Source organism: Xenopus laevis, chromosome 1S (genome assembly GCF_017654675.1).
Source record: "Xenopus laevis strain J_2021 chromosome 1S, Xenopus_laevis_v10.1, whole genome shotgun sequence".
Taxonomy (NCBI): Eukaryota; Metazoa; Chordata; class Amphibia; order Anura; family Pipidae; genus Xenopus; species Xenopus laevis.
The window spans coordinates 122,062,834-122,089,944 of record NC_054372.1 but is presented as its reverse complement, the minus strand read 5'-3'; the positions used below and the strand labels follow the sequence as shown (position 1 = coordinate 122,089,944).

General features: G+C 37.7%; 1 protein-coding gene across 1 annotated transcript in view; it reads left to right on the top strand.

The window, feature by feature from the left end:
• prune2.S (prune homolog 2 S homeolog) overlaps positions 1-17,901 on the top strand; it is a 53,661-nt gene extending 35,760 nt beyond the window's left edge. Inside the window, exons 7-11 of the mRNA XM_018243855.2 lie at positions 5,683-5,769; positions 6,315-6,413; positions 9,125-9,160; positions 14,686-14,733; positions 17,122-17,901. Of these exons, the coding sequence (XP_018099344.1) occupies positions 5,683-5,769; positions 6,315-6,413; positions 9,125-9,160; positions 14,686-14,733; positions 17,122-17,152 (301 nt within the window). The 3' untranslated portion in view covers positions 17,153-17,901. The remainder of the gene's footprint in view (positions 1-5,682; positions 5,770-6,314; positions 6,414-9,124; positions 9,161-14,685; positions 14,734-17,121) is intronic.
• Positions 17,902-27,111: the final 9,210 nt, after the last annotated feature.

Sequence of the window (27,111 nt, the reverse complement as noted above, 5' to 3'; positions counted from 1 at the left end):
TCGATTGCACAGGATCGCTGCATGTGGGAGCAAGAAATGTGAACGCTGTAATTTTCCTATACCGACAGTTGCCGATATATTTTGAGACATTTTGTTACCCACAGCCAAGCCTGGACTGGGAATCAAAATCGGCCCTGGCATTTCAAGTACACAGAGGCCCAAACAGCCCCCCAGCCCAATAAATAATGTATGTCTATGGCATCTTACAGCATCCTCTCTGGCATTTGCCAGAACCCACAGATTTCCAGTCCGGGCCTGCCCACAGAAGAGGTAATTTCCAACAAAGGACAAAGCACCCCATATGTCATTGCCTTTCAATTCTGTTGATTAAGTGCTTACAAATTAACTATTTATTAGCAAAGGTTTTCATTATGTAGTCTGGGAGGAATAACAAGACTTGCATGGGACCTCGAGTGAAAGAACGAAAGCCATCATTCTGTATACTAAAAAGCTGTTATGTAAACACGTACGTTTTAGCCCTATTCACCTTGAATAGCTGTCCCCATGGCAACACAGCAGCTTGTTTAATTAAAAAATAGTAGTGTTTCTCAAGAAAACATTCAGTTTTTTCCAGTTTCCAGATTCGCAGCAAAAAATATGGGAGAAAAAAATTTTTGTGCGTCACAAACAATTTGACAATTCGGTTCTAGTTTTCGGGTCGGGACTAGTGGATTGAATTTTAGACGTTCTAATTTATTCGAATTTAAATTGCTGGCAAAGTTGCTGTACCGTGAATTTATAGAAATTGACATTACTCTAAAATTCGACCTTTGAAAAATAACCCTCTCCGTGTACATTTCGCTGTAGACATCTTTAGACAATGTAAAGCACCCACATATTCCACAGCACTGCACAATAGAAGGGTGTATACTTCAAACATACAGATTACATACAAATATTGACCAAAACAAGAGGCTTTGCTCAAATGTAGGGCAGAAAAGATCTCAAATTAAAGGAACAGAAATATTAAACATAAAAATAAAAAGTTTTAAATCGTAACAAAAACACACATTGTCTGAAGCTTCAAAGTTCTTGCTATATATTAATTGCAGTTTATTGGCCCTATACTATTCTGCTCTCATTTATATTGTAAAACTGTTGACTTGTGGCTATACTAATTACCCAAATAGCAACTGGATAATTTAAGTTCCAAATCTTAGAGCTGCAAAACAACAAAATATTTAAATACGTGAATAAGTATAAAAAAAAAACAAGATCAACTTCAATTTGTATTCAAATTCTGTCTAGTTCTCTAAAGAGAACTAGACCCTACAAATTAATGTGGCTAAAAATGCAATATTTAATATACTGAACTTCTTGCACCAGCCTAAAGTTTCAGCTTGTCAATAGCAGCAATGATCCAGGATTTTAAACTTGTCACATGGGGGTCACCATCTTGGAAAGTGTCTGCGACACTCACATGGTCAGTGGGCTCTGAGCAGCTGTTGAGAAGCTAAGCTTAGGGGTTGTTGCAAATTATCCAGCAGAAAATGAGGTTTGTCTTTAATATAAGCTGATGCTACAAGGCTGTTTATTAAATTCTGATGCTAGTTGCACTGGTTTCTGTGCTGCCATGTAGTAATTGTCTATATTCATTACTAATTAGCCCTATAGTGTGACGTTTATATTCTATGTTTACTGTAGATTGTGCAGGTTCGGATTGTAGCCTTGGGGGCCCACAGGGGCTGCAAAATGAAGGGCCCTCCTGGCAATCCCTGGGGGCCCCCTCCCGACCTCCAAATTCTAGCCCATGCAGGAGTGGGTGTTTATGCGGAAGCCGGGGGAGCAGGTCTGGGCTGGAGGGGGCCCACTAGGTTTTTTCAGGGTGTCCCACTGGCCCAGGCTGACCCTGAGTCGGTCCCTAAGCTCAGTAAGTGGCAGCAGCACAGAGCATGTGCAGTGAATCAGCAGAAAAGAAAATGGGGAGCTACTACGGCATCTTTGTAGGCACAGATCTTACCTGCTATAGGGCTGTGGTAGTCTTGGGCTAGTACAGAAGCCCAAAACATAATTTACAACATTTCTACCCTTTTTTTAGTTAAGCTTTAGTTCTCCTTTAAGACCTATTACTTTCAAAGAGTTTTTTCTTAAGGATAACCAAACATGTTATACTAAATAACTAAATACATCAATAAAATAAATTACTAAATACTGAAAAAAATATTAGCATGTAAGACTGATCATGGCTAATTGCAGTCTGCTTTACAGGATAGTTTTCCTGGACCAAAACAGTAATTAGAGGCTGTAGGCAGGTGACCATTAGGACGATCATGAGGTGTTGGTCAAGTAAAGGAGAAAAGTATTGGGTGCCTTTTGTCCCAAATACATTCTGTATACAAAAATATCCCTAGCACACAGAATTAATGTCTCTCTGGGTACATTAGTATTTGTAGACCAGATAAAAAGTAGTATTAGTAGTAGTTGAAGTACAGCTAAGCTGTGGAGCAGAGCTAGCAACTTTTCATCTTGTTTGTTATAGGGCAATAAGCTTTGTTCTTATCCGTTCAGTAATGTGACTGACAGTATTGTTTCACAGAATAGATAATTTATCAGTTTTTTTAAAAGAATGAATCCTGTGATATAAAATCTTACTTTCTGTGACCAGTATCTATTTCGTCATCAAAATCTAGCTTGGCATGCACTAGTTATTTACATTTGTGAGACAGATTGCTTGTTAAAAATTTACAGAATGAAGTTTGTAATATAAGGACATCCTTTTGTGCACAAACCAGTTTTTGTTCTAATGCTTTAATTATTTCTTTTGTATATTTTTTTATCTGATTATGTGGTCACAAATACTTGTGAACCCTGAGAGACATACATTCTGTGTGCTAGGGATATTTTTGTATATAGAATGTTTTTGGGACAAACAGCACCCCACAGAAAAGCAGACTTTAGTTTAAAAGATGATGTGAGACTGAAGTTTAGGGATAAAGTTTAATATGCATGGTATGTGAAGCAAGAGCGGTGTTTAGTATTATTAAGTAAAGCAAACAGCAAATCAATAATATTAATAAGGAAATGGCACAATAGAATTCTGAGTAAACATCAAATGAGGTAAAAAGGTCTCTTTGAACTCACAGCAACAGTTAGCGCTGTGAATTGCCCAAGGACCACAAATAATTGACTTTGGTTTATCAATTCCCCTACCTATCTAGGGCAATTCCTTTTTCTCCTTAATCACATTCTAATCTACTCTGTGCCAAGGATGTTAAACAGCAGTGGCGGAACTACCGGGGGAGCAGGGGGCCCGCAACCCCAGGGCCAGGGCCCGCAACCCCTCAGGGCCCCCCGGCAGCCCGCGCGCCGTATGGATGGGGGTGGGGGCCCGGCTGTGTGTCACGCACCAGGGCCCGCCCCCCCTCTAGTTACGGTACTGTTAAACAGGATGTGTCAATGCTCATGTGAAAGGCCCTGATAATCTTTTATCTCAGACTGGGAAAAGCAAGAGCTTCTCATGTGTAAATAGACGTGTGCCATTTTAAATGCCCATAAAGCTCATTTACTATTTTAAGTGCTGACAAATGTTTCTCATTCACATGAATTTGACACTTTAGCTCAGTGATCCCCAACTAGTAGCTCGGTAGCAGGGGCTACCAAATAGCCAATCACAGCCCTTTTTTGGCACCGCAAGGGACTTTTTCATGCTTGTGTTGCTTCCCAACTCTTTTTACATTTGAATGTGGCTCACGGGTATAAAAGTTTGGGGACCCCTTATGGGCAGTTTTACATTCTTAAACTGGCCATATATAGTAAGATCTGCTCATTTGGCGAGGCCATCTCCAAACTGATCTTTGGCCACCTACATGCTGGGCCAAATCTTGTAGATTAGATCATTTAGCCATTAGTCCAATAAAAGACAGGTAACTGTCAGGAGGCCATCACCTGAGCCTATAATTGATCAGATAAGCTGATGACTTGGTCTGAAGGCCCAGAGTCGACTTAAATCTACTTGTGTATGGTCAGCTTTGGAGGTCTTTTGTAGGCAGGGAATTTCCCATTAATGAAGCTGGCGAGGGAATACAAAAAGAGATGAGTATTTAGGTTTCTGTGGATTACTAGTGATCTGTGCCATGGACCATGCATCCTCTGGAGTGACAACATTTTTTCATCATCTTTCAGTCTGATAAAAAAAAGTCTCACCAACAATGTTCAAAGATCCAGAAGCCTCCCCAGCAGAGTAGAGGCTGTTAGCAGCAAAGGGAGGACCAACTTCATATTAAATGGTTGGGGAATGAGATGTTGGACAGGCAGGTGCCTGGATACTTTTCGCTATAAAGTTTAAGTAAACTTGTTAAAGAAAAAAAGGTACATCAAAAGTTTCCAATTATTCTTGTTCACCAAGCCAAGTTTATTTCTGGCAGATGCAAACACTTTTTATTTTGCTGATATAAATTCCTTATAATGCTCATTACTATTATTTTGTATGAAGATTAAGTGGCATGTTTTGGCCTGAGAGATACTGCTATAGCAGTCTACAGAAGCTTTATAGAAGGCTCTTAGTTTATGTTTTGATTAGAATTAGCTTTGGTGAACAGTACCATAAAAACGAAGCAACATTAAAAAGCCTTTATTTCCTGATGGTTTCGACTATGGACAAGAAAGAATTTTTTCAGTCTGCACATGGCCTTTTTCAAGCTTAAAACTAATGTTGGGTGAAGCATTCATGGAAGAGATTAAGAAAATTGCAAATAATTATCCCCATGTCCTATGTGTTTGCAAAGTAGCCATGAGTATGATTATGAATGTAGATTATGATTTATCCCAGAAAAGTTTGGCTGCCAGTTAAAGAAGTATAATTACTTTAAAGGATTAGCTAAAAGCTGTGCACAGAACATTTAAGCATCAGGAGATTTTTTTTCTGTAATATATTTAATACTTTGGCAGACTAAATGTGGCTTGGCTCAGCTAAAAAGACAAAGGGGCTTATGCGTTTGTGTCTTTTAATTGTGACTCTGATTGTAAGAAAACATTTGCCTGTCATTGAATAGATGTCCCATAGAGCATTCTCTATGTGCTGTACCAGCAAGCTACTCATGTCACTCCAACTGACTGATGTGTAGATGCAAGGCCTGTACCCATTGCAATGTCTTCTTAACTGCAATTATATAGATGCAGTTTATAGAAGAATTGTATATGGGTACATCTGCATTTCTATTAAAACTTTTTTCTGTTTCTAGTGTAGGACTCAAAATTTGTGATGTTGCAGGGACTCAAGAAATGTGTGTTTTTTTGCACTGTGCTGACTCTTATGTAAAATAGGGCCATTTGAACCCCTTAGTATGGCACCTTAAAAATTATTATTTGTATGTAAATTGATATAATTGTATCTGTGGTTGTATTTTGATTATATATATTATCCCTTGCTGAACTGAGATAAAACAAGATCTCTCTTATTTGCTTATTTGCTCCTGGCTATTTTCTTTCCTTAGGTTCCTGTCCTGTACATTTTACCTTTACTTTGATCAGCAGTTTTCACTATAAGACATTTTTGTGTTTTAGTATCAATTTTCTTGTTACTGTACTCGTCTCTTCCAGTTCCAGTCTGTACTTACCGTATCTGCCCCAATTCAGTCTGGTTTCTAGTCTAGAGAGTATAGAAATTGTAGTTTTAGTTTTAATTTAAAAAATAATAAGCTAACCATATGATGCTCTTGTAACTAACATTTCCCTGTCACACAGGTTAAGGAAGAATTTAAAGTCTTTTATAATTGTTCATCCATCGTGGTTCATCAGGACAATATTAGCACTGACAAGACCTTTTATCAGGTAATCTTTTATGGAATGGTTCCAGTTATATTCCAATTATATTTTCAGGGATTCAATAAACACCACCCTCCCCCACAACAAAAGAACAGGAGCTCACCAAACCTACTTTTAATCTTGATAAATACTTACCATTGCCTGATTTACACAGATATAAATTATAATAGAAGCAACAATGTTAACAGAATCCTCGACCATATATTTTATTTTGTGCAGATGTGCAATTATGCAGAATAAGGATGGCCTGGGTAGGTACCGTATATTGCACACATCTCACATGGTGATGGGCAAACAACTCTTGCTATTACACATCCTGTCTGGTGGTTGGATGGGGAAGCTGGGATCCTACAGAGAAAGCATCTGTGGGTGACTGATAAATAAGGGTTATATAACTTCACCTAAAATTCCAGCTATAATTGTTGCAAAAACATGGAAAATACTCCTGATCGACTTCTTACCTGCATTCTAACCTGAGAGCCCGGCTCCTCTATGTCCCTAGCTTGCACCTATTATGTACCAATAACATATTTTTTATGTATATTTTCTAGCTCCAAATTTAGCAGCAAGATAAAGTATGTCTCCACATTAGCAGAGCTCAGCGAACTGATTCCAATGGAATATGTGCAAATTCCAGAGACTATTGTGAAGTAAGTGAATCCTGTTATGATCAAGTCAATATATATTTAAATACTGTATATGTATGTAGTATGATGAGTAGACTTGGCAGGGGTTTCTAGTCAAATAATGTTATAAAAAGTGAAAGATTGGCAACAGTTCTAGCATCCTGTAGCACACATAATAAAAATGACCACATTGACAACCTACAACAATAAAAGTGTCTAGGCGAATGACACAGTGTTTTTTAAACCATAAGAAAAAATGCAAATGGAGAAATTGCTGATATGGACAGCTACAGCCCCATGTATTCTGGGCAAAACATGTTTCTGATGCTGTCAGGGTGTAATTGGTAATATACAACTGAAAATTGTGTCCGCTAATGAACCCAGGTAATACAGTAGTTCCCCCCACTTCCCACAAGATACATTTTTAATCCATATATAGCAGTGGCATAAGTAGATTTTACTGGGCCCCACTGCAACTTAATTTTAAGGCCCCCACAATATCCAGAGGTTGTCCTGTTTCTACAAATATATATTGAAATTGCTCATTAATTAGGGCACGTGGTGCCCCCTATACATCCTGGGCCCCGCTGCAGCTGCAGGGTCTGCTTCCTCTGTAGTTACGCCCCCTGTCTGGGGGTTTAGGCTTTTATAAAAGAGTAATTCAGTTGTGCTAGAAACAACACATAATGCAAAAATACCCCACCAATCCCACCCCTCACATATAGGTATGGGATTTGCCTATTTTTAAAAAAGTGTTTATTTTTTCCTTAAAATCCACTTAATTATAGCTAGACAGCATACAACCTGTCAATTACTGTATATATTTTGGAACTTGGTTGAGACTTTACCAAAAGCCCATAGTAGCTCTATTTTTTTATAAATGGGCAGCCCATAGGTCTCCAAACTTGTCTTCAGGTCTCACCAGCACTACATGCTTTTTGGATATTTATGTTGCAGAATAGGTAGAAAAGTCATAAGGAAATGCATGGGGACAGGTTTGTCAACCTATGGGTTAAGTAGGCTTTGCAGATATGCCTTGGACAAGTGAATTAGTATGGCTGCTCCCAAACTCTAATTTATATACTCTTTTCAATTGGATATAATGTATGGTTAAATTACAGTATGTATTGTGTATACACCCACATATATAATACAAAACAGTTTTACTGCTGAGATCATTTCCCAAGTAAAAAGAAAAACTAAACATACAGACCACAAAAGACAACATTGGTTTTTCTCTGGCTGTAATGATGCCTAATACCATAATGAGCTGTGTGTGTTATGCAGCTACATTATTCCATCACCCTTGCTTTCTCCTCTGCTTCTCCCGAGATTAACACTAAAATATGGAACAGTGTCTAGAGAAGGATGTAAAGGTCTCCAACAAGTGAACTAGAGTGCTTTGGCCCTAGCTACTTCTTATTCTGTGAAACAGGTGGTTCATTTGGAAACTGTCAACTTAATAAATAACCATTAATTGTCACAGGTCAAACTGACATGCAAACAATGGGTTGGGCAGCCTGATTAATTTATTTCTATATACAGCATACAAAGTGGCTAAAACCCGAATAAAACTACACTTGAAATATTTCTGAAATACCAACTCTATATCATCAGTAAGATAATGATCCAGATTAATTCCTAATTCTGCTTCCTGCCAAATGGCATTTAAGGGCTCTTACACACATTCGTTTGTTTCAGCGATCCCCAGCGTTGTGCTTTCTTCCATTCAGCCGCAGGGGAGCACAGGAGTAGACGCAGTCAATTATTTTGAAGGGGGCTGTACTCACACAGACGCATGTAAGCGCCAAACGCAGGTTTGGACGCAGCATGTTGCATTTCACCTGCGTTGGGCGCCTACATGCGTCGGTGTGAGTACAGCCCCCTTCAAAATAATTGACTGCGTCTACTCCTGCACTCCCCTGCGGCTGAACGGAAGAAAGCACAATGCAGGGGAGCGCTGGCAAAATCGGCCGTGTGTAAGAGCCCTTAAAGAAATTAGCTTGTTAAAATAGGATCATTATGATTCTGAGTTGGGGATCTGGAAGCAGAGTGAACTAAAAACCAATGCATCGCAAGTGTAAATACTTCCTATCCATTCTCTATGTAAAATTATTATCGTCTTGATTCCAGCAGTTCTCTATTTGATAAAAGAATGAACCTTATTTTACCTTTACTTTACAAATCATACATTCCACCACAAGTGGAAGTAATAGGGTATATTTTGATAAAACTGTGACCCAGCAGGTTAGGTTACTATAGCTTACAATACCACTAGCCAGAATATATAAGGTATGCAATACTTCTATTTATAGCATTAAATACATAAGTGCAAAATTCATGAACAGCAAAGTCCTTCTGGGTATAGAATGCCATAGTAACAACATTACCAGTGTTTAAGTACTAGGAGTTTGGTTGCATTGGACTCTATGTAATATGGCAGCTCATGATAGAAAAAAAAATAGTAAGAAGTGCAAATATAGACTGCAAATGAATGTTATCTGTGCACATTTATATTATACTATTTACAATATAATACTGACTAGTCAGAAGAAAAATTAAATACTGTAAACCCCTTATAAATCAATATAGAAAAAGCAATGTAACTAAAATGACCTTAAGCATAAATGTCCTTTGCAAGCCATTTTTAATGCATTAAAGCCTTGTTTTGCTGCTTATGCTAAGACTGCATCTCTTATCCATTTCTTTGCTTTACTTAACTATTATTTATGCAGACTGGATGAAGAATTGAGAGAAAGTGAATCTGCCAAGTAAGATACTAATTGTGTGCTATACAGTATTTTTTCCATGATGCATTGTTCACTGACTGTATGGGGTTTCTGCTGCAACCGAGGGATAAACAAATTGTGCAATGTTGCTTTCTAAATCTCATTGTTGGGAAATAATCACATTCTTTAGGGTGAATCAGTGAATGTTTCTTGGGCTTTAACACATTGCTCCTTTGCCCTGTGGGTTGGATTATTATAGAGGCATTATAGAGGCATGTGGACATCTTCCACTGGACAAACCTGACACATTTATTGACACTACAGCAGGTGCTTGGTGAGACTCTTGTGCAGGAAGTATTACTTTTATTATGATTGTTATTGGAAATATTTGTTTAACAAGATGCTGGTACAACTGACGAATGTGATACACCAGGAGGAGCAACTTTGTGCAAGATGTGTTCTATTAAAGGAACAGTAACACAAACAAATTAAAGTCTTTAAAAGTAATGAAAATATAATGTAGTGTTGCCCTGCACTGGTAAAACTGGTGTGTTTGCTTCAGAAACTCTACTATAGTTTATATAAACAAGCTACTGTGTAGCCATGGAGGCAGCCATTCAAAGCTGAAAAAGGAGAAAAGGCACAGGATTCACAGCAGATAACAGATAAGCTCTGTAGTATACAATTGAATTCTACACAGCTTATATGTTACAGTATTTACTGTGTATCCTGTGTTTGAATGGCTGCCCCCATGGCGTCACAACAACTTCTTTATTTAAACTATAGTAGTGTTTCTGAAGCAAATACAACAGTTTTACCAATACAGGACACCACTACATTACATTGTCATTCTTTAAAACACTTTTATTTGTTCCTTAATCCTTTAAAACACTTTTATTTGTTGGTGTTACTGTTCCTTTAAATCAAACACATGTATCGTGTTACTCTAATAACGTTTTCTGCTAAGCCAGCCCCTCCATTGGATAGAAAACTTGCTAGAATGTGAAGGGCATTTGACAAAATGGGCACATAATTTTGCCACCAGCAACATGGCCGCTGTCAGGTGGTTGCACCATGAACCTAGGTAAATGCACACACCCCACACACAGCCTCTAGTTAGAATGTGACACTTGTTTCAGATGAGCAAAACAAAGATTGTCCTTTGTACAATAGTATGGCTATATTCCAGTTAAAGGAATGATAGATTCCAATTATTCTAACTCATTGACTAGTTCAACAAAAAGTGTACATTTTCAAAATCAGGGATGTCCAACCTGTCTCACTGCATTTTTGATGACTTTACAGCATTCACTTGACATTGTATAAATGGTCACGGCATGCTGAGAGTTGTACTTCAACACCTATTGCTGTTCTAAGTGATGCATTGGTGAATACCTATTATTTCTGTTTGACACTATTTCTTATATATATTTTATTTCTCCCCCTCCCCCCAAAAAGTTTGTGTACTTAGACATAGTTGTTGAAGATACAGGTAAAAAAACACATTATTATAAGACTGCATGATAGTCACTTTAATGTTCCAGAAGCAGCATTTTTTTAGAGAAGTTGTCACGGCTAACGTCTAACTGCTTAGTCATCATTAATTACTCTCTCTAATAGCCAATACTCCCTGCCTATGTGAAACCAGAGATGTTTTGTCTTAGATTTAACACCAACTGCACTGCTACTGTTGTTCCACAGAATTTCCACAAATCTTTAAGGTCATCTCAGTCTGTATGGTATCTTATTATTAACACACCAACAAAAAAACCCGCAGTGCCTATTTTCGATATTTGCATTGGTTTCCCTTTGTGGCTCTTTTTTTTAACTGTAATATTTTGTGACTCCTTGTTAAGGTGCATTAACAAGGTTGCACAGCAAAATATTTAAGGGCCAAATTGTGGGGTAGTTTATTTGTATATACTAATAAACAGGGCCTGGCTGTGTCACTAAATTACGCAAGTTGTGTAAAGTTAATACTAATGTTATCACCAATCTACACAACTTCCACAAAAACTGTGGTGACTTGTCCAGGAATTTATATAACTTTACTGCCCCCAGTCAACTGACTGACATATTAGCACATTAACTAGCATTTTAACTATTTATATATTAACTAACATATGGAACATTAAAGGGATCCTATCAACAGAAAACATGTTTTTTTTTCAAAACACATCAGTTAATAGTGCTACTCCAGCAGACTTCTGCACTGAAATCCATTTCTCAAAAGAGCAAACAGATTTTTTTATATTCAATTTTGAAATCTGACATGGGGCTAGACATTTTGTCAATTTCCCAGCTGCCCCCAGTCATGTGACTTGTGCCTGCACTTTAGGAGAGAAATGCTTTCTGGCAGGCTGCTGTTTTCCCTTCTCAATGTAACTGAATGTGTCTCAGTGGGACATGGGTTTTTACTATTGAGTGCTGTTCTTAGATCTACCAGGCAGCTGTCATCTTGTGTTAGGGAATTTTATTTAAAAATATTCAGATTTACAATAAATCAAACTAGAAAAAAGTTACAATCAGTCACATATTAAATTTTTCATATTACATTTCAGCAAGAAAAACAAAGTCCTTCCCACATTTTTTTATGTGTCTCTGAAATTTCAAATTCTTTTGACTTAATAAAAGTGACATCTCTACTGATTGCCTCTGTTACCGCTTCTACTGACATTTCAATCTGACTTGTAGTCATTCTGCACCTCATGTGCCACAGGTGATATCGTATTACTGCAAGAATGATGTACAAAGTGTTTTTGTTTCTTCCACCAGTTCTATTACCTTTGACCACTCCGTAAGAAAATTCTGCAAAATCTAAATCTGTTATTAGATTTAGGTTCATACGTCTTGCCACTTTTTCTCTTAATGAGCTAGAAACTGGACAATCTATGAGAAAATGCTCTTGAGATTCATCCACTTTACATCCCCATGGACACTCTCTGTCTACCACATTGAGGTGTTAGGTAGCTGCTATCTGGTTACCTTCCCATTGTTCTTTTGTTTGGCTGCTGGGAGGGGAAAGGGAGGCGGTGATATCACTCTAACTTGCAGTAAAGAGTGATTGAAGTTTATCAGAGCACAAGTCACATGACTTGGGGCAGCTGGGAAATTGACAATATGTCTAGCCCCATGTCAGATTTCAAAATTGAATATAAAAAAATCTGTTTGCTCTTTTGAGAAATTGATTTCAGTGCAGAATTCTGCTGGAGCAGCACTATTAACTGATTCATTTTGAAAATCCATTATGTTTTTTGCAGTAGAGCTGCCAACGCTCCCTATCAGGTAGGAGATTGAAGTTAAATGCTCATGTGCCTCCCAGCCCAACTCTTATGAATACAGAAGTACCAAATGGAGGCAGCACTGTTTTCATGCAGAAAGCTCAGCTCTTTGGGCACTGTTCTATAGTGAAAGAACCCACACCTGTGGACACAAATGATGGGGTTGGGGCTCTGTTCTCAGTACCAAGATACAAAAACAGGAGGGTTAAGGCTAGCAAAATCACAGGCCTAATAGATCAATACACAAAGCCTAACTAATATGGGCCAGCAAAATGCAGAGTGCCATGCTGACAGATGTACATGGCTTCCTAGTGCCTTACATAAACCTTAGAACATTTATAGAGTTATAAAGCACACTATAATGCTCAGAAGAATGTTATCAAAGGAACATTAAATATAAAATCCATGGTGGCCTATTTGCCTCTGTATTTTCATGAACCTTAACAGACTAAAAAAAAAAACATTACTCGAATCATTTAGCACAATGTCAAAGCAGAACAGCTTGTATTCAAAACAGCTTCTGAATTTACTTAAACAACAATTAATGGTGCTGAGCTATGGTAGATGCTGCATTTTACTGTGCCCACAAAGCAAAACCAGTTTTATGATAAAGCTGAACTTGATAACCTGTTCTTCTTTGCTGCTGACTCACTTGTGTTCAGTTTACACAAAATCTTTCTAATCCTGTTGTTTAAGCGAGATACTGTAATAGCCCTTCTACCTCTTTTTTGTTCAGTACGGAGGAGCATATATTTCTATGTACTGATGCACCTGTAAAGAGGTTCTAAAGGAGTATTATCATTACATAATCTTCCTGTTTTGATAACATAAATGATGATGATTTTATAGTAACTTAAATATTGCTGTGAATGAAAGCAGAAAATGGCACATAATTAGATCATTGTTGTTGTTGTTAATAGCTGTGGTTTTTGGGCAGCTCATGCAGTTATCCACGCAGAAGAAATTTGTAGCGACCATTCCATAACTTGTGTACATATTACAATTTTATATGGTATTTACATTTCATTGGAAAATGCATAACATAAATATGCACTTATGTGTGCACATAACAACATCTACTGCAATAATCCATAGTTAAGTTAGTTAAATTGGGTTGAAAAAAGACAAGTTTAACCATTCCAAATGAAAACCCAGCATCGGTTGAATAATGAAAATTGTTCCACAGTTACTGGTGTCATCAGCACTGCTTCTGAGTAACCCGTTTATAAACTGCATTACACTATTACTGCCTTTTCTATTTATTTATGGAATGATGGTAACGGTGGAAACAGGATAGAATGAAGAACTTGTTGACAAATATGTGCGTGTGCAGTGGGTTATTCACCTTAAATGAAGGCACACTAGATAAACAGTGGAGTCTGCAGCATTATTAGGCATACGTCTCATCTAACACTCCCAACACTGTCATATAATGGTTATAGATTGTTTCCTATTTTAAGGCATTTATGGTGGAGGTTCACAACTTTCATGCATTTTTAAAGAAGGAAAGCCAATCTACATTTGGGAGTGCCAAAAGTTAGGCACCCCCAAGTGAATGTATTTACTTACCTGCCAGTGTTCCTATTGGCAGAAAACTGCACCGGCCCGGGGTTCTTCCAGCAAGCACCACAGATCGTTTTTTCTTCCAGCTCTCAGCTGCGCATGTGAAAAAGCCGAACTTTAACGAAAAAGTCGTATATTTTGTTCTGCGCATGCGTTTGCCCCGGGAAATTTGAATACCGAAGAAGCAGGAAGATAATCGCTCCATGGTGGTTGCTGGATCAACCCCTATGCCGCCTGCCCGGAGTCTCAGGTAAGTAAAAATAATACTGGGGGATGCATAACTTTTGAAACCCCCAAGTATATATTCTGGGAATTCACATAGCTCCAGCCACTTAATATAAATATAAGTTCATGTAAGTGTCAACTCTGCAAAGAAGCTTTGGCGGCAGACAATTAACGAAAGGAGTATTTATCTAAAGAAAACCAGCTTACAATTAGTTTATGTTGTGGTACAAATATCTATGACAGTTTAAATATAAATAAAGAGAAAGTTTGCTCTTATGCCTGGTTCATTTTCACAGCTCATGATGTGATATTGCACTCCGATATGAATGCATTTTGGATTTATTGTTATAAATAAAAGTGACTCACAAAATGTGCCATGTACATTTTTGCTACAACATGTCATGTCCTCTTGAAAACATCTGCATGTGCTTCATGTTCCCCTTTTTACAACTATAAAGCAGAAAGTAATGTATGTGTTTTATTTCCCATTGCAATCAGAGCTGGCTGTCTTCCCAATGAACCTGAAATGAATAATTTGGAGGCAGAGTAAGTATACTTTTAATTACATGAAACATTACTGTTTTACTTGTATGCATTCCCCTCTTTTATTAAAGTGAATTAATTGAACAAATATGTGTTTAAAGGATTTGGCATCTTTTTGAAGTTTTAAATTATATTTTCCATGAAAGTCATGGGAAAATGCTAAAGCAGGCATTTTTCCCGTGATTAAGCCCAATCGCCGCAAATAATGTAATTTACTGGCAGCGATTTCAATGCTAGCGAAGGGCAAGGCATTTTTGGGGAGATTTGTCGTCCATGCAAGCAGAATGTTAACGCGGGCAACAAATTTCCAATATGTCATTAACATTAGCATCCTCTATAGATTTATAGACATTTTTCTATCTTTGTATTACATTCACCCTAACTTTTTGCTTCAGGACATTCAAACATATGGCAGCTGTGAGAAAACTTAGTACAGGTATATGATCCCTTATCCGGAAACCCGATATCCAGAAAGCTCCGAATTACGGAATGGCTGTCTCCCATAGACTCCATTTTATCCAAAATAATTCAAATTTTTAAAAATGATTTCCTTTTTCTCTGTAATAATAAAACAGTAGCTTGTACTTGATCCCAACTAAGCTATAATTAATCCTTATTGGAAGCAAAGCCAGCCTATTGGGTTTATTTAATGTTTAAATTCATTTCTAGTAGACTTAAGGCATGAAGACCCAAATTACGGAAAGATCCATTATCTGGAAAACCCCAGGTCCCGAGCATTCTGGATAACAGGTCCCATACCTGTACACATTTTTGGACATATGAATTTTTTTTTATATGAAATAAAATGATATAGATCAAATAATACATTATAAATACAATTCACAGAAATTTTATTCCAACATATTGGGCACATTTTTTCATTACTCAGTTTTTTCAGTTTTTGTACCAATTAAGCATGTGCCCAGTAGTCCTGCATTGTGTTAAAATTACGTTTTCATGAACTTACCAAATCTATAGGTTGTTATAGTTCCATGATGCCACTGACTATTAAACCACACAGAAGAAAAATAGCTTTAACTGATCAAAGCAGTTTGAATCAATGCTTAGCACTTGGCAAATTTAAAGGACAAGGCAACCCCAATAAAGAATGCGTTTTATAAGCGAATCCTACTTTTACCAAGAACCAAGTGCTTAAAGGAGATGTAAAGCTTAACTAAAGAAGTAGACCCAAGGCAACCACAGCCCTTTAGCAGTGAAGATCTGTGCCTCCAAATATACCCCAGTAGCTCCCCGTCTTCTTTTCTGCTGATTTACTGCACATGCTCTGTGCTGCTGTCACAGTGAGTTTAGGGACACAATTTAAGGCTTATTAGTAATCAGTACTCATAATTACTACATGGCAGCACATAAACCAGTGCAACTAGCATCAGAATTTAATTATCAGCCCTGTAGCTTCAGCTTATATTACAGGCCAACCTCATTTTCTGCTTGATAATTTGCTACAATCCGTAAGCTTAGATGCTCAGAGCTCACTGTTGTCTCGGTGTTGCAAACACTTTCCAAGATGGTGACCCCCTGTGACAAGTTTGAAGTCCTGGATAATTGCTGCTATTGACAAGCTGAAACTTTAGGCTGGTACCATGAGTTTATGTAAAATATGGCATTTTTAGCCATATTCATTTTAGGGGTTTCTTAAGGTTTCTTAATAAGGCACTATTCTCCAGCAGCACAGCCATCCTCTTAAGGAGATGAAAAACACCAAAAACTTAATTTTTAACATCTATCATTACTTTGTGTTGGCATACTTTATACTATATTTATAATTTTGCTATAAAAATATTTGCCCAGTGCTATTACATTAAATTTCTGATGCCCTGTGTTCCTCTATTAGGGGGCTGCCATATTTGTGCAGCAGTTGTATGTTAGCATTAGGGGGTTATTTATCAAAGTCCGAATTTATCTCAATATTTTCTGCTATAAACTCCGATCAAATACGCTCTGTTTTTTAACACTTATTTATTATTTCATTTTCCTGAAAATTTTCTTTGCAGGAAAAAAAAAATCAGATTTTCACAATTTTTTCAGATTTTTCATCCGATTTTAACGATTGTTTCTAATTTTTCATCCGATAACTCAGATTTTTACCTGAAAACTTTGGGTATTGCACGAAACCCAGCGCACATCAAAAAATCATTGGGACTTCTCCCATTGATTTATATGCAACCTCGACATGTCTGAGATGCCGGATGAGATCTCTGATTTGGACTTTAATGTTATAAATACACCAGTTTGTTGAACCACTTTCCTTTATGTCACACCCAGTCAACCATACAGTATATTTATATATAGTGGGAAAGTTTGTGAATTAAAAAATAATAACCTGTGCATGTAAGGCATCTAAGTGCTAAACTGTTTTCTATTCTCTTTAAGATTTGAAAAGAAGATGGGAGACAATGTCTAAAGCCATGGGAAAGAGGAAAAAGAAGAATCTTATTCAAGACTATAAATAATTATCTAGAAGTAAAATTTTATGATATGATTTTCTTTGCATTTATTTTGTGGACCTATCTATATTCTTTTTTTAAAGCCTTTAATTTAATAACAGATGTCAGTGAGGAAATCTCTTTAACCTTCAACAGCAACAGCCAGTTATGTTATTACAGTTAACATGCAAATTGTAGAATATTAGAATGGCGTGTGCCTGCTAAGTCATGATGCCCTCTCAGCATGCTCAGTAAGATCATAACACCAGCTATATATCTGTGCACAGGTTAACTGCAAGCTTAAGTGCTATAAAATCATGTGTAAACTTTGTGCAAGCACATGTATTCAGAATATTATATAGAGTCTTCATTGATCAAGATTGATCAGTATGTTTGTTTCCTTTTAAAGCAGCAGGGAACCAAATCAATATAGAAGGTAGCCTGAGAAACAAAGCTTTTTATCATGCTTAATGTATGTAATTATTAGGTTAAATTACTATGGAATGGAAAGCTTCTCTAATGTTAAATTCGTTATTTTGTACTAATCTATTTAACTATGCAGTTGGTCTTTAATGTTTGCCTTTGTCTTCTGCCAGCCTCCAAGCTGGCATTGAAATGACCATCTGGTGTATGTTTGTATAAGCGTGTGCTTTTTCTGTACAGGTATGGGATCCGTTATCGGGAAAATCGTTATCCAAATTATAGAAAGGCTGTCTCCCATATAGACTCCATTTTCTCCAAATAATCTAGAATTTTAAAAATGATTTCCTTTTTTCCATAAAATAGTACTTTGTACATGATCCAAACTAAGATATAATTAATCCTTATTGGAAGCAGAACCAGCCTATTGGGTTTATTAATTGCCTATATGATTTTCTAGTAGATTTAAGGTATGAAGATCCAAATTACAGGGATCCATTATCCGTAAAACCCCAGGTCCCGAGCATTCTGGATAACAGGTCCCATACCTGTAGTATATTCCTAGTCTGCCTATAACTTTTCCACTTTTTAAGACTTAAGTATCTTTCTGGAAGCTATAGATACAATTCTAAATGGGGTAAATTATGAAAAAAATATTTCCTAGTTTAGATTACAACTTCTGGGTAATATGTTCTCAGGTATTATCATTTGTCATTTGGATTTCTAGTGTTACTGTTATATTGCCTTTAAAAGTAAGGAAAATTTAAAATGAACTGCTTTTATTAAACTAATAATGTGGATTTCTGCAGGTCTGAGCTCACAATTTCTTTAGTCAAAACTTGGATGGCAAGAAAAATGTATTTTAAAAATTTCAATTTGCGAGAATAAATAAATTGTGTATCTTTGAAAAAAATTGGCCCTTAATCTAACTTTCCAATATTTATTAATTGCTATCAGTCTAATAGTAGCCACAGTAAGGGCAATGGCAGATGGGGTGCTGCCTGCAGGAAATTGCCTCTCCTGTGGGTGAGAAAGCACCCAAAAATACTTTGTAATGAAAAACACATAAATATACTGTAAGATATTAAATAGTAAATATCCTTATAAATTATTAATGAGCAGGTCGACATCAAGTAAATCCATAAATACAAAATATAAATACAAACTGCTGGGGGCGGAGGTTGGGCATAGTAAGGTGGCAGGACGGATGGCAGAGTTCGGCCCAAACTAGCCTGACCTGTGGGTCCTACAGGCTAGCCTGCACATCACTCTTACAACGATGCTTAGCTATATTATTGCCTATAGTTCCAACTTAGCAAAAAAACATAATAAGGTTATTCAAACTTGTATAAAGAAAAAGACAATAATCTAGGAGAAATAATCTAGGAGTTCCATGACATGTATAAAACCTTGTTCTTGGTTATGGACATCATCAGGAATTTAGAATATTTTATTACACGTTACCGTATTCCCTATACTAGAGCTACAGTATTTAATGAATCAATGAGCTGGATGAGCAGGATGATAAATGAATAAATTAGTGGATGATTCTCATTTCATCTGTTAGTATACACACTCTATGGGGCAAATTCACTAAGGGGTGAATATTCGCCAGCGACCACTACACCACATTCCGCGCCACTTCGCCAGGCACAAGTTCGTTACCACTACGCTAATTAGCTAAAATGGCAAGTTGCATCTCAGCAGCTGAACGCTGGCAAATTTTCTCTAGCGTTACATTTCATAGCGAATTTTCGCTAGCATTCATTTCTGCCTAGCAAAACTTTGCTAGCACTTTTACGATTAGGTTAATTTGAATAAGGCGGGTACCCAAGGGCTCTTACTGACAAGCGTTGTTACCTGCGCTCCCCTGCGTTCCGTTTTTCTGCGTTCAGCCGCAGGGGAGCGCAGGAATAGACCCATTACATTTTTTCCAATGGGGCTGTACTCACACAGGCGCGTGCAGGCACCTAACGCAGGAAAAATGCAGCATGTTGCGTCTCAACCTGCGTTCTATGTAATGCGTCTATTCCTGCGGTCCCCTGCGGCTGAACGCAAAAAAAAAAGGAACACATGGAAGCGCAGGTAAAAACGCTCGTCAGTAAGAGCCCTAAAAGTTGTATGGACATCTTTATTAGTAATGTTGGTGCAATGATCCATAATAAAGACAGAAGAGATCCTCTAATGCCCTAGACATGAGCCCACCCTTATACAAATGTGGCATGCCCCTCAAATTAGTTCATACATAAATCTTTAATCGTTAGGACTTTTGAAAGCAAATCCTGCTTTAAAAAAATAAAAATCGCCAGTGTTTTTTTCACAATTTTAAGCCATTTCCGGCATACAGAATATGACGTCACTGACATAAGATTGAGGAAGATGTAGCTTCGTTTTATCCGTTCGCCTGATCTGGGGTGGCAAAGTAAATTCTGGTCGAAAGAGGTAACGTTCAGTAAAATCGCACTTAGTGAATTTGGGGAATAACGACTGTTTGCCAGAGCGAAAAGTCGCCTGGCGATAGGCTGCAAAGAACGCTAGCGAAGGTCTCATTCGATATTATATTGTCCTCTATGCCTGTTAGTGAATTGGCGATGTCTCTGCAGATGTTATTTCTGGCGAATTTTCGCTAGTGTCGGCCACTTCGCCCTTTAGTGAATCTGCCCCTATGACCTCATCAGTATGGCTGGTTTAGTGGCTTACTGCTAACTGGACAAGGATCTCAAATGCATCTTCTACTGTACACAGAACATAAAGCTTTATACCTTTTGCATTACAACATTACCAAATTGTGCTATGGTTGATTGTTTTTCTTCTACTAATCTGAGTTCAGCTGTTACTTATCTATGGACTAACTAAGACTTTAACCATAAAGACTGCAGCATTAAAAACAAGATGTTATCATTTTCTTGTAATAAACTGAGACTGAACTTAAATCATTGGTAAATAATGACTTGCCTTGTAAGGGCTACTCCCATGTCAGTCAGAGTCTGCTTTGCCATGTTGGGTGTCTCTATACATTCACTTTAAGGCAACAAGTTAACTCAAGGAATTCAATATTGATCACTTTTCCTGTGGTAGACAATGATCTGCGTTGCCTTGAACTGATCAAACAGAAAAGCTCTGCATTACCAATGCATTTAAAAATCAGAGTGTGACTGCCACATGTATGTAGCCTCACGGTATTGTGTTTGTATTGCGATCCAAAACTGTCATATGTAGATATAATAATTTAGCTTTCTCTGAGTCACAATGTTGCTGAATTCATTGTAAAACATTCTTTTACATCCAAAGGTTATTAAAGAGATGTCCTTGGGGAAAGAAATTTACTGTACAGAAGTTTTTTGTGAATATATATTAACTTACGCATTATGTATGAAAAATTATCTTGAACCATCAAGTGTGGGTTTGTATAATCATGTCAGAATCAGAATTCCAACATCCAACATGTGAACATTAGAATTACAGGTGCAATCTCTTAAACACCAACAATGAAAAAATATTAATTGGACTTGACATAGAAGTTGTGTATTATGATGTACATTTTAAAATGTTTTCTTTGAAGCAAAGGTCTTTTTTAGATCACAGTGTGTTTGCTATCAGCTCTGTTGTGTCAGACCTCTTTATAATTATTGTCAAAAGCAGCGTTGCCCAAGTTTTTCGTTGTTGTGGGGCGGTTATCTACTCATTCCCATGCCCAAGAGCCACATTATCTTAAAACAGTCACACCATACAAATTGGTCTGTTTACTTCTTGGAAATGCTGGGGCCATCTCGTCCATGGGCCTGCAGATAGACAACCCTAGGCTAAATGAATACCAACTTGATCTAATGTGCATAACAACACAAAAGGAAACATTCTATATTAATCAAGTGGGAAAAAAATGTCTCCAATTCTCCAGCTACTTTTACAAATAGAAGCTGCTTCACAACTAGGTCAAGTTATTACTATGGGTCATATGTAAAAAATAAAAAAAATGTTTTTTCCTGGATCAGCCTAAAGCAAATGGAGAAAGCAAGAAACAGGAACAAAATATGGTGTAGTAATTTTGGTTACTCTTAAAGCACCCTGTGTTAGAGAAACAAAGTTCAATAGTGTGAGTTCCCCTTTAAAAAGAGAATTTTCCTTTTATCCCGGATGTGTGTATAGTTGAATTTGGTGTTCTCTGGAACCTTCACCGAGTTTAGTAAGAATGCCTTTTTAAAAGATTGTAGTAAAGCTATCACATGCAATGATGATCCCCAGTATTCTCCTCTCGTTCCACCAGCCACTGTTAGGCTCCAAGACAAGAATACAGAGATTGCATAGTATAATACTGATTTATTAAAAGGCTTAAAAGACTTTAAAATATTTAACTCACATTTGTTTCCATGAGGTTTGGTCAATATAGGTAAGTCTTGGCAGATATTATTAGTTGGAATCCAAAGGAGAAGATTTGCCGGCGTCTCTCTCCCTCGTGGTATTTACCCCGCAGTTTACTGTGACGTCACTTCCGCCTGGTGCGTTTCACAGAAAAACTGTTGTGGTTCAATAGAAGTGTTGGTGTTGAGTAAGAAAAGACATGCTTTTAAAGCTTTCAAGTTTGCTGGGACAGCCGCAACGTTCAAAAGGTACAAGGAGGCCAATAAATCATGCAAAAAAGCTAAGCTAAAACTGATATGGAAAAATAGGTTCCATGCAGGATGCTGCCGAGTGTTTTGAATAAATTGGAAAACTGAGCAGCAAACTGGAAAATGAGGTTCAATGTTGATAAATGCAAGTTATACACTAAATGGCAGTGTGCTGGGAATTTCCTTAAATGAGAAGGATCTAGGGTTTTTTTTGTGGATAACAAGTTGTCTAATTCTGGGCAGTGTCATTCTGTGGTCACTAAAGCAAATAAACATCTGTCTTGCATATATTGTAAAATGGCATACACTCAGGGGATGAAAACATAATTATGCCTCTCTATAGGTCCCTGGTGAGGCCTCACCTGGAGTATGCAGTGCAGTTTTGGATTCCAGTCCTTAAGAGGGATATAAATGAGCTGGAGAGACTGCAGAGACTAAGTGCAACTAAATTGGTTAGAGGGATGGAAGACTTAAATTATGAGGGTAGACTGTCAAGGTTGGGGTTGTTTTCTCTGGTAAAAAAAGGCAATTGTGAGGGGACATGATTACACTTTACAAGTACATTAGAGGACATTATAGACAAATAGCAGGGGACCTTTTTACCCATAAACAGGATCACCGTACCAGAGGCCACCCCTTCAGACTAGAAGAACTTTCATTTGAAGCAACGTAGGGGGTTCTTCACAGTCAGGACAGTGAGGTTGTGGAATGCACTGCCGGGTGATGTTGTGATGGCTGATTCAGTTAATGCCTTTAAGAATGGCTTGGATGATTTCTTGGACAGACATAATATTCAAGTCTACTGTGATACTAAAATCTATAGTTAGTGTATGAGTATATATAGTTTGTGAGTGTATGGAGGGTCAATGTGTATGTATGGATGCTGGGTTTTCATTTGGAAGGGTTGAACTTGATGGACTTTGGTCATTTTTTCAACCCAATCTAACTATGTAACTATGTAAAATTAGTTTCTACAATGGAATAGCTCTTCATGCAAAATTGTTCCAGGGACTGGTCAATTGCCATCTTGGTGTCAGGAAGGAAATGGTAACAAAGTCTACAACTTTGTCATCATTTTAAAGATATGAGGTTGTCACTATGCCTTGTGTAGAAGAGAAAGAATGCAACATTCTTTTAGACTATGGCTATAGTAGCAGAAGAGCACATGCTTAGGGTGCTGACCTTGGGGGGGTGGCAGGCATGTACCTGCCCTGTACCCTGTTGCCTACCCCTAGTTTGTCTGTGAGTGAGTTCTGCTCTCAAACACTAAAAGAAAAGGATGGACAGCCGGTCTCACTTGTTCGCGTGCATGTGTCCACTCGTCTGTGGATGTACACACACACACACATGGGGGAGGAGGCTGGCCTGGCATGGTCCTGGGCACATTACAAAACTTGACATTGATATTTATTATGAGTTGGAATTCAGATATATGTGTGTTTATTGATCTTCCATTATCTGCTGCTAAGCAACAAGCAGTATCCTTTGTTAAAACCAGTCAACAGGAATTAATGATTCACATACCTCACCTGTTCTAGAAAACAGGATTACTACCAAGCAGCAGTAGCCAGCCCTTTTTACTTTGAAACTGCTGTCACTCTGTTTTAGTCACAGAGCATTGCAACTTTTGGCTTCTTTATTTTTTTCCATGACTTTCCTCATTTTCTTATACGTTTGGTTCTAAGGATACTTGCATTTCTTCTTATACTTAATGCCTAAGGCTAGCCAGTGAATGTTTTAGAATGAATACTGAATATTATTTTTTCACATAGTGTTGTGTGATATTTCAAACTTTTAGCACTTATATTATTCTAGATCTTAATTCTGCATAGACTGATGGCACACATGGCATTTTGGCTGCTCCTGTGCTCAGACAGAAAGCAGCAGTTTCATAAAACCCTAAGGGGCAAATTCACTAACCTCGGAAATTTCACTAGCGACAGCTTTGCTCACATCACAACACTTCGCCAGGCGTAGATTCGCCAGGGCAATGCTAATTAACTAAAATCTGAAGTTGCGTCCAGGGTGCCGAACGCTGGCGAAGTTATGCTAGCTTTACTACGGCAAGTTGCGCTAGTGTTGGCTAATTTGCATACGGCGGAAAGTTAACGTTGAATGAGTAGAGTTGTTATATTGCCCTACACATGAGCCCAGTGTATAGTTTATGTGCCATATGTTAGGGAATGTAGGGGGGAAGCCGGGTACCCCAGAAAAAATGTAAGATCTTTTGTAGACTATCACTCAGAAAAATGAAAAGTCGCCAGCGTTTTTTGGGACTTAGAAAATTTTTACATTCAGTAAAATCTGCATCTTAGTGAATTTGCGAAGTAACGCTCTTTCGCGTAAGAGTGCTAAGTAGCGCTAGAGTCTATCTCTTTCACTAGCGAAGTTACGCCAGCGACCGTAAATTGGCGAAGTACCAAAATGACGTCACGCTGACAAATTTTCACCAACGTTAGTCACTTCGCCCCTTTAGTAAATTTGCCCCTTAGGGTGATGGCGCACATGTAGATTTATCACCCAGCGGAAATCTGCACGACAAATACCTTGAATATACTGTCCCTTAATATTGGTAGCAGTTTGAATTGCATTTTATCAGTAATAAAATTAAAAATTATAATCAGGGGTGCATTTGGAACGTAATGATCTTTAAGGCTGCTGCAGAATGAGCAAGATTGCATCTGTTCAGGCAGATCTATTGAAGACTACTGGGTACTGGGTACTGAGATTAAAGGGGTTGTTCACCTTTTAAGTTTTAGTATGATGTAGAGAGTGATATTCTAAGACAATTTGCAATTGGTTTTCATCTGTTATTTTTATGATTTGTTTTTGAGTTATTTAGCTTTTTATTCAGCAGCTCTCCAATTTGTGATTTTAGCCATCTGGTTGCTATGGTCCAAATTATCCTAGCTACCATGCATTGATTCGAGTAACAGCCTGAAAAGAAAGATGAGTAATAAAAAGTAGCAATAACAATATGTTTGTAGCCTTACAGAGCATTTGTTTTTAAATGGGGCCAGAGACCCCCACATAAAGGCTAGAAAGAGTCAGAAGAAGAAAGCAAAACGGAATAAAAAAATTATGGCCAATTGAAACATTGCTTAGAATTGGCCACTCTATGACACACTAACGCAGTTATTTACTAAAATCTGAAAATTTCTCAATATTTTCTTAGAAATCACTTCTACCAAACTTCTGTGCACATTTTTAAAGTATTTATACAGTATTTATCAATACATTAACTTGGAAAAATCTGGTACCGGAAAAGAATTGTGAAAAAATATAAATAGTAAGTTTTTTAGGCTTATCGCCCAAAAACAACAAATTATTCGTAATATTGTACAAAACCCAGTGCAGATCAGGATATCTTCCAATTGTAAACTGGACCTCTGCCACTGACTTCTGCATGACCTTGGCAGGTTTGAGTACTTTTTTTGGACTTTTAGCAGCATCAGGGTTTAATAAATCATGAAAAATTTGAGGTTTTTTTCCACCGAAAAACAAAATTGTGTTTTCCTCTCGAAAACTCTGACCAAAAAGAATCAGACTTTAATAAATAACCCCGAAGAGTAACTTAAATGTGAACCACTACTTTAAGGATAGCCCTGCTGAATTTCCTGGGAGCTCCATTATCTCTGTATAATTTTACTCCTGCATCTCCAGAAAATATCAGGACATGATCTTTTTTTCTGGTCCAGCAATAATCAGGATCTTAGCATTAGTTTAGCATCTCACCAAGGGGTATATTTATCAAAGAGTGACGTTAGAGCTCACCACAGTCCTCTAGAGTGAAATTCTGCCACTCTCCATTCATTTTTATGGGATTTTTAAAAGAGAATTTTTCAATGGGTTAAAGTGAAAATTCATTTGATGAATACGCCTTTCAAAATCCCATAGAAATGAATGGAGAGTGGCAGAATTTCACTCTAGCAGACTGTGGCGATCTCTAACTTCACTCTTTGAGAAATATACCCCCAATTCCCTTCATGTCGCCAATTCCAAATCAAACAACTGGACTCTGTGAAGGTGGCAGTTCTCTGGATACTAACATCTTCTAGTAGAAGTATTCCCAGTCTTCTCTTGCTCATTATACTCTAAATCCTCATTTTAGTTCTTGGTGAGCAGAGTATTCTTGTTTTCCTTGTCCTGAAACGTATTATTTTATTTCTGTCTATCTGCTTTGTATTACTGATAACTGTCTATTGACCGTTGGCCTTGCTATTTCCTATGTTTCGGTCTGTCTTGCTGACATTTTTGATCTTTACCCTCACCTGATGAGCCTGTATTTTGTTTATCCTCTTGTTAGTTCTGCACTTTCTATTCTGAACTCTGCCCTCTTCCACCTAATATGTTTTCCTCCCTGAATTGCATTTGTGGGACTTTGGGAAGCTATAAGACCTGGCAGCAGTCAAGTACATTAGGGCTTCTCTGAAAAGGTAATGGTGAGCCCCCAATAAGCCAGCCACTGGCATGGAATAGAGGTGTTTCTGAGAGTCATGTGTGAAAGCTCTCTTGCACGAATGCTTTTTGGGATCTAAGACTGCATGCACGATTAACTTTTTACATGTTGCCAGTTTTCACCAGAACAGAAAGACAAGTTACCTGGCCACTCGTGTCCGGCATAAGTTGTAATGTAAATAAAATATGTTGCGCTGAAACACCTGTGACATAAGAAACTAGCACATGGGGTCCATAATGTGCCCACTTGTCTTAATATACTATAAGAATGTGCAAATACATTGTTCTTATATTTCTAGCAGTAAGTCTAGACTGCTGCCTTTTAATTTTGGTATAAGTTAAACATTTCAGCATTGTGTGTGACACAGTAGGACTCACAGGGGCAAATTCACTAAGATTCGTAGTTGCGCCAGGCGTAACTTCGTCGCACTTCGCCAGGCGTAGTTTCGCTA